Consider the following 8,526-nt stretch of genomic DNA (forward strand, 5'->3'; position numbering starts at 1 on the left):
TCCATCTTATGTTTGCCAATTTTTTTTGAGCTCTCATCACTGCTTCTGGTTCATCATATATATAAGGTAATGCACAAGCCTGGTTCTTTGACTTATGTACTTAAATTTTTGAATACAGAATTCTATCATTCTCTAAATCACTTAGTATCTTAGATATATTACTGATTGGACGTGTCAGCACTACATTTTCCCTGATGAATGTAACAGCCTGTTCTGCTGCTGAATTCAATGCTCCAGCTGTGGCTCAGTGTCCAACTCCCAACTGCCGGTCTTTGGAAGTGCAAGTACAGCATCTTGAAGATGAGTCCTGCTTCTGGTTGGAGTCCCTGTGTTACAGTCCCTGTGAGTTAAGGAGTGTAAATCTTTCAGTGAGTGTCAAGGATGGTGAAGGTAATTAGTTGTACTGATAGAAAGAATCCATGCTGCTGCCTTCGTGGGGTTTGGCTTTCAGGTACTTCTGACAATGCTATGCATGCTTACTATTTGAATGTTCAGCTAAGAGGTAAGATACTGTGGCCCAGTTTTATCACTTTGTCACACAAGTAGATGTGTGATGGACTCTTTTATTGTATGTAAATATAACAATTGTACCTGGCTAGAAAGATCCGAAGATGCTCCCTGTTTTATAATCTTAGGGTAATTCTGGAATCCTAGAGAGATCCATGTTGCCTTGTGTTTGTGCTTTGTGTATTCGATCCCTTCAGCTGCGTATTGTGTTAACAGTGCAGTATTCCCAGATACATCCACTGGGAATATGATTTGAGGAGCTTCCTGTGCTGTTTAACAGTCTTCTACGTGGGATTTTCCTACATTGTGTATTCCTTTCATGTAAATGTGAACACTTGTTTCCTGCCACTACAATAAAGGGTGTATTCTTTTTTCTTGTTTAGTGTGCCCAGAAACTCTAAATTCAGATACACAGCACTAGTTGAGGCTTTTTCAATAGAAAACCTTGAAAAAAAAATAGCACTGAGCTACACCTGAATGCACGAAGCTGTTCTATGTGAGGAATGCTGGAGATCTAGGGTGAAAGGCCGGCTTTGATGTTCTGGTTTAAAACATTGTGCTGAAAGTCTCACGGCAGTCTTAAAATTGGTGGCACGCTTCTCTGACCTCAGCTTAGTGAATGATCTGCTTTTGAACAAGGATGAGGATAACTTAGTTCTTTTGCTTCCTATTTCTGAGTGTTAGGTGACTACTTCTTTGGTTAGAGGCACTTATGTTCATTTATACAGCAAATGCTTTTATCTCTTTACGATGAGGAACGTCTCACGCGTGTTTCTATATTGCGTTGCTGAGCAGATACTCCTCATGGAACACAAAATGGCTTTGCCAGCTCGCCTAAAACCAGGGCGTGAGGCAAATTCGGGGGGGGGGGGGTTCTACCCCTGTCCCCCCGTGCGGCCGCCTAAGGCTGCCGTGAGGCGCGGGCCCCTCAGACCGCCCGCAGCCATCACTGCTCTCTCCCTTCCCGCCTGCCTCCCGCCGCGACGCCATTTCCGAGGCGGGGGCCGCCATCTTCGCTGCGGGCACGGCGCCCGGCGCGGCGCCTCCGAAGCACGGCGAGCGCCGGGCTCGTCCCCGTTCCCCCGTGCCCTTTCCCGACATGGCGGCGCCGGCTTCGGCACCTGGAAGCGGGCGCGGCGCTGGCGCCTGCGCGCTGAGGCGGGGCGGCCCCATTGTGCGGCGCTGAGGGGATGGAGGAGGACGGCGGCGGGGCGGCGGCGGCGCCCACCCCGGGGGCCCCCGCGGGGCTCTCGGCCTCGCAGCGCCGGGCCGAGCTGCGGCGGAGGAAGCTCCTGATGAACTCGGAGGAGCGCATCAACCGCATCATGGGCTTCCACCGGCCCGCCGCGGCCAAGGGTGAGCCGGGCGGCTGCGGCGCCGCCGCCTGAGGGGGGATCCGGGCGCCGTTGGGCCGGGCTGCGCTGAGGGGAGCGCGGAGCCCCCGCTCCTCCGGGGGAAACGCGGGTTTCGCCCCAAATTCGCAGGGATCGGGCCCTCCGGCCTCTGGGTTTTCTTACCTAGCGAGCTGTCAGTGCCCTGCAGGGAGGTTTCCTGAGCTGAAGGAAGGATGAAATGTGCCCGTGTTTTCAGTCCGTCACTGCAAGGTCTCGTGGCAGTGTCTTCATATAGCAAAGTTTTCTGGCATTTGGATAACAATCGGTCACTTGGTGTTTGTGGCGGGCATGCAGTTGTCTTGCAGATTCATAGCCAGGTCATTTATAAGCACATGTGGGTACTTTAAGGAAGCTGACTGTCACACTTCCTATCTTTCAATTTACAAAGGTGGCCGTAAACCATGAATCGAGCTGCTTTAGTACTGAAAAATACTCTTTAAGTGTTGGTTCACCCTCTGTAGCAGGACCAGAAATGTTCTGCATGCCTCTTGACTTGGTTTGTGTTTGCTGTCATCACCGCTGTCGCTGTAACATCTTTTCAGGTTTAATACAGAGCAAGTTTTTGCTGCTTTGCTTTTGACAGAAGAGAAAAACAAGCCAAAGTATACTTCTATCGCTTGCTCATTTGTCAGTCTTCAGTGCTCTTTCTGTGTGATTCGCTGTCTTTGAATCTATATTTTTATGTTGCGCCATGTATTTGGAATAACGTCTTTGCTCACGTGCATACAGTGGTGTTGCTTAGGAAAGCCCATGCCTTCCTTTTTCTGCTGACTGACAGCTACGACTTCTGGTTGGCGTTGCATGGCCGTCGGTCTAGCATCGGCTCCCAGAAGTGCCCTGCAATGCAGAGCATGTGATACACGTAGGGGTCTCTGCAGGCTGGTGGAGGGGAGCCAGGAGGGCGCTGAGTCCAGCTGTGCAAAAGGATAACTTTGGTGAAGCTGATGGGTTTTCGGTCAGGCCCCTGCTGTGCTCTTCCTTTTTCGTCGTGATCTATGGTGTAATACAAGTCAGAGCGTAAATCTGTTCTGAATAGGTCATTTCTCATCTGAGTCCATTTCTATATAAAACAGGCTTACTGGTATTCAGATAATCCATATGGGTTTATGATTAATAATTAGCACATTTAATAATCATGATTCTGTGTTTTCACTTCAGAAGTGGAGACTTCAGCCCTGGACCTCGATCCAGTATGGCTGAAGTGTTTTCTAAGTACCCAGTGTGCATAACTCCGTATTTTTGTTTCTCTTCCTTAGATGATGACAGTCACGGAGAATCAAAACTTCAACACGAACAAGATAAATCAAATTCCCTTCCTGTTCCTTCGGTTTCAAAACGAATTGTGCTCGGTGATTCTGTCTGTAGTATGGCCGGAACAGCTGATCACGCAGGCAGCATGGTAGACCTCAAAGGGGATAAGGACTTGTTCAGTAAAACCCCAGAGCTCCTCAATGAGGGCACAAGTGAGCTCCGTCACCGTAACAGAGGGGAATTGCCATCTGAAGCTGCACCACGGCCACCTAGACATGGATTAGAACAATACTTATCCAGATTTGATGAAGCTCTGAAGCTGAGGAACCAGCTGATGAGTGAGAAGCCGAGCCAAGAGAATGGGAATGCAGTGGAGGAGTTTGACTCTTTCCGCATTTTTAGATTAGTGGGATGTGCTCTGCTTGCCATTGCAGTCAGGGCTTTTGTGTGCAAGTACTTGGTGAGTTCAGGGAAGCAAACAATCTCCTGTTCTATTTTGCAACTTTACAGTAAACCTAGGACCCCACTCATGAAATACTGTTTATCTAGGGCCAAGTGAGTTGTGAACTTCAGGCACTCTACATTTCAAACAACTGTATAAAAGTGTAAAAAAACAACACTTTGAGATGATAACCATGGCAAAATCTGTGTTATCTAGCACAGCTACTAGGTAAAAGCTGAGAGTTGCACGCATTTGGTCCATAGCGTTTAAGGAGCAGAAACACTGGAATAGTTGCTGCTTCAGTCCCCGGCAAGTTTGGGTCAACTGCTCTGCTAGTTTGGAATTTACAAAGGAATAATAGAGTAAAAACTACAACAGTTGTAGCATGATAAGTACATCCTACTCATTTATCAACCTTTTGAGAAAAATAGTTCTTAAATAGTCCAGATACCTGCCTGTACATCCTACAGAAGTATGTGGCTGGTACAGCCTGCCACCTTCTGGATCACTGGGCTCATTTTTACACAGGGCTCTGTGGTTGTGCGATATCAAGATTCTAGGCCCAAAGCAAATAAGGTAGAACCATATTTTTGACTTGGCTGTTTAGGTGTTTAGTATTCAAGAATAGTGATGGTACTTTCCACAAGATACTTTACCTATCTAATTTTAATTTATGATTTGAGAAGCATTAAATTCCTGTGTTTTAGCTGTTACTTCTAAGATAATCTTCATGTATTCTTTTCTGTTCCTTCAGTCAATATTTGCACCATTTCTTACTCTACAACTTGCTTACATGGGACTGTCCAAGTACTTTCCAAAGGTAAAATAATTTTTCAAAATCAGATTAATTACAAATGTTTTCGATTTAAACTTGTGCTTAGATTGCGTTGTTTTAGGACCAATGCACATGATATATTCTGTTGTTTTAAACTGTAGAATTAAGAGTTGTCAAATGCTGATAGCTTAGCTTCTGCATTTTAAAAGGAATACTAGATTAATTGTAGAAAATCAGAGTAAAGCAGTGGTTGTTCTTTTGAAGTTATGTATATCATTGAAAACTGAACTACATAGTAGTCGTTCTAGGCTGGTGTGTGAAAACAAAAAGGGAATTAGCCTTAGATTTGCACTAGCTCATTTGCTAGTTCTTTTTGGTCTCACTCCTGCTGGTTTTACAATCAGCTTTTCAGTTTCAGAATTTAAAGTGATTCCTTTCCACAATTTGCTTTTTCTGTGGTTATACCGAGATGACCTTAATCAGCTTGCTCTCCTGAATTTTTCTTTCATGAAACCTAGAAAGACTCTCGAATGCTTAATTTAGATTGGATTAAATTAAGGTGTCCAGCAAGTATCATCATATTACCAAAATTTTCAACCACTATGTTTTTTGGGGTATCAGGCTTCCTTGCATCCTCAGGATCTCTCACGTTAGGGACAGAAGAATAGCTTTCAAAAGGCCTTTGGGGCATTTCTGAGTTTGGAGGATAAAATTGCCAAAGGGACTAATACTAAAATAGAAAGGAGCAGTTGCTTTTCAATCCTAAATCATTTTTTTCTGCATTGGAAAGTAACGGTGTCTTTTGCCAAGTAGTGTGATGGGATTAATCCTGTTCTGCCAGTGAAGGCGCCTGGCTTGGATTCTTACACGCAGGTTGCCCTTGTCTGGGACTCTTCCCACACATGCAGAAGTTACTGCACAGCCCCACTTCACAGCCTGCTTGGAGTGCCAGTGCGAAGTAGGCATAACAGCTGCGATGAATTTTATCTGCTGTTAATCAGCCTCTCGCTCAGCCCCATCAGATCCATCACAGCATGAATCTGTAGCTAGGATAAGTAAGGTGGTGTGAATCCTGCAGCATGTCTAGAGGGAATCAGTCCAACGTGCTGTTCTTACCGATGAATTTGGAATGTTCCTGGCTGCGTGTGAAACTGGCACATTTGTGGTATGTAAAACAGAGTTGGGTTATAACCGAAGAACTAACATACTCTTGTTTTTCTTTTAGAGTGAGAAGAAGGTGAAAACGACGGTATTAACTGCTGCTCTTTTACTGTCTGGAATCCCTGCAGAAGTGATCAGTCGCTCCATGGACACCTACAGCAAAATGGGAGATGTTTTCACAGACCTTTGTGTCTATTTCTTTACTTTCATCTTTTGCCATGAACTTGCTCTGTTTTTTGGTTCTGAAGTACCATGATGGCTGTAGAATTCAATGCAGTAGTTACACTAAATCTTTCCAGTCTGTATTTCTTTAATGTCTGACTGTGCAGACAGGTTTAAACCTTAATTAAAATTCTTACCTGTTGGAATGCTTGAAAGGAGCCTTAAATCCAATAATTTTGGGAATAGAACAGCAGGGTCCCAGGCTGCCAGTTGTATTAGTTTGGCTCATTTAAATACTGTGTCTGCCCACTACAAATGTGAATAGGATACAAGTGTCAGTGGATGATTTCTTTTGTTCAGGAAGATGATACCCTTCCCACCCTCCTTCATAAACATTTACAAAGCTGCCTTTGTTCTTTCTGGTAAGAACAAAGAGAATAGAATTCCTTTCAGCAGAACTATTTATATATATCTAGAATGACTGTAGCTAACAAGATCTGCTCATTTTGTGTTGATCCTATTTTTAAGAAAGCTCTAAATGAAAATGCCCTGTATTCTGTTGTTCAAATTAAGATTGTCGAACTGAGTAGCTGCTTCTGGAGAATGTTGGCAAAACATGCCACTGTTGTCCTAAGCCTTGCCTTATATACATTGTTGTGATTGTTGTTTATTTCATTTGATGGTTATTGTGCGAAACAGCTAAGCAAAAAAAAAAAAAAAAGAAAGAAAAAAAAAGCCCAATGTCCTGTTGCTTACAAATGTCATTAATCAAAAAGTAGGAAGAAACAAAATTGTTAATCACGTCTGTTTGTGAGTTTCCAGCAGCCTCATCCTAGCGTAGCTCGTAAATGTGCTTCTTTCTGATGCCTTTGATGCCTTTTTTTTTTTTTTAACAACAGTTCACCTCATGAGGGGAAAGTTATGCAACCGACCTGCAATACGAAACATTTGCTCTGTTATATGGAAAACTATTTTTCTTTCAGGACTGCATAAGACCATGTTGAATATGGCATTTCTGCATTTTTTCCTCTGTTTATTACCGGACAGTTCATAGTTGCCTAGGTGTTCTGCTACTGCTGCATAATAGTACTACAACCAAATTGCATAAATGTGGTCTTTGGTTCAGCTGAGCTGTTTATGTTAACTGAGTTGCTGACTCTTCTGTTCTGTGGTTTTGAAATTGCCCCAATGAAATCTCGGTAGCTATTCCTGTTTAAATCCTACATGCTACAAGTGATGATGAAATAAGAAGTAGTGTGTTGTTTTGAATCGACTCCCACATAAAGATCCATGTATGAAGAGAGAATAGCGTGTTTTTTCTGTGGATGTCCAACCACATAGCCAAAAAGAAGACAAATACAAGTGAATCCTGTCACTGGGCAAAGCAGCAAACTAGTAAACGTTTTTATTTTCAATCTCATAAGAATTTTGTACAGTGAGAGGAGGGAGGTATCATTCCAAATAGTCAGCCCTAAATGCTGTTAATCTGTGAAAGTTTCTGTTGAAGCTAAACTTATTTTCACCTTGTAGTTTTCTGTGTAGAATCTAGACGTTCAGGTAATGTAGGCTAATGCCCCATTTTAGATCAGAGAAACACCTAGTTACCTTGGTATTTGACTGCAGCATTTTTTTAGGGAGCAGAAGTGCTTGATTATGCTTCTGTAAAGTATATATGGCCCTGCTTTTGGCATAATCTTTCCTGTTACAGCTTCCTGCTATAATTTTATCACTGCATTTCTGACTCCTGAGTTAGGTATGTTTATGCCATGAAAGCAAGAAGCTTATGTTTGGATTTGACATTTTTTTATTTTTTTACTGATTATTTTATAGAGAATGTTTTATTACAGGTGTCCAGGGTTGGGCTGTAAAAGATTCTGATTTAGGTCTGTTAGTACAAATGTAAATACATTTAAAGCTTCTGAATTAGACAAGAAAAGAATTTCAGCAAATTGAAATAGCTGACATTCAAATTAAGGTTAAAATATGTAAATAATGAGTTTGCTCAAAAGTTACCGTTGTTCTGACCCTCTGTTTATATGCCCAACTGTAGTACAAACAAATTGCAAAAAATACCATCTACTACCATCTGCAAAAAAGCAATATATTTTAATTCTGGGCATAGAAAAATTAATCCAAATCACCTAGATAATAATAATAAAAAAAAAAAGGTGATGCACCCATTGTGTTTTCATGCAACCCCTTATGCAGTCCTTTCATGCAAAGGAAAACCAAGCAGGTTGTTTTCTCAAGTGGTGAAAGAAATGCCAGGAGAGCTCATCTGGAACTCAGTCTGTAAGCACTTGTTTTTACCTGATGAACTTCAAAATGGGACTGGGAAGCAGTCTCCCTGCCTGCTAAGGAAGGGGAAGAGAGCCCGGATGGGACCTTTGCTGAATGACTTCATCCTTGGACAAGAGCCGAACCTCCTTCATTCCATTTTAACTTATCTTCTCTGTGTATGTTATTTAATGTATATTGCTGAACTTATTGTTTTCTATTAAAATTATATTTGTTACCCCCTTCCGTGATGGTCTGACTTTGTCATCCTGCCGCTGCCTGTTGCAGAAGTCACGGATTATCGAGTGTCTTCGGGCGGTGAGGGAGATTTTCGTGTGCCGGTGGCTGGGCCTTGTGGCTGGGCACCTGAACGTGGAGCAGCCGCTCGGGAGGAACCACAGTGGGGTGCAGACCCACGGGCGTGAAGTGGGGTTGCCATGAGTCTGTCTGTGAGCTGCACCTCTCCCCTGACACGGTTTTGAGCCCAAAAATGCCGGTTTGGGGTCAGGACAGGCCTCGCAGGGGGCTCCCTTAGCAGCCTGCCGGGCCCAGCGACC

The 8,526-nt window shown here is 43.5% G+C and overlaps 1 protein-coding gene across 1 annotated transcript; it reads left to right on the forward strand.

The window, feature by feature from the left end:
• Nucleotides 1–1,568: 1,568 nt before the first annotated feature.
• CAMLG (calcium modulating ligand) lies at nucleotides 1,569–8,209 on the forward strand. The gene is made up of 4 exons (XM_040574011.1): nucleotides 1,569–1,863; nucleotides 3,158–3,612; nucleotides 4,349–4,414; nucleotides 5,595–8,209. Exons 1-4 carry the CDS (start codon nucleotides 1,698–1,700, stop codon nucleotides 5,784–5,786), a joined length of 879 nt encoding a protein of 292 aa, XP_040429945.1. The 5' UTR covers nucleotides 1,569–1,697; the 3' UTR covers nucleotides 5,787–8,209.
• The last annotated feature ends 317 nt before the right edge of the window (nucleotides 8,210–8,526 follow it).

The sequence above is a fragment of the Cygnus olor genome, chromosome 14 (assembly GCF_009769625.2).
Source record: "Cygnus olor isolate bCygOlo1 chromosome 14, bCygOlo1.pri.v2, whole genome shotgun sequence".
Classification (NCBI taxonomy): domain Eukaryota; kingdom Metazoa; phylum Chordata; class Aves; order Anseriformes; family Anatidae; genus Cygnus; species Cygnus olor.

What these genes read in the sequence shown, in the direction of transcription:
- CAMLG (XM_040574011.1), top strand. Translation starts at nt 1,698, where the DNA reads ATGGAGGAGGACGGCGGCGGGGCGGCGGCGGCGCCCACCCCGGGGGCC. An exon ending in CCGGCCCGCCGCGGCCAAGG is followed by an intron (nt 1,864 to 3,157) that starts GTGAGCCGGGCG and finishes TCTCTTCCTTAG; the next exon opens with ATGATGACAGTCACGGAGAA. An exon ending in TGTCCAAGTACTTTCCAAAG is followed by an intron (nt 4,415 to 5,594) that starts GTAAAATAATTT and finishes TTTTTCTTTTAG; the next exon opens with AGTGAGAAGAAGGTGAAAAC.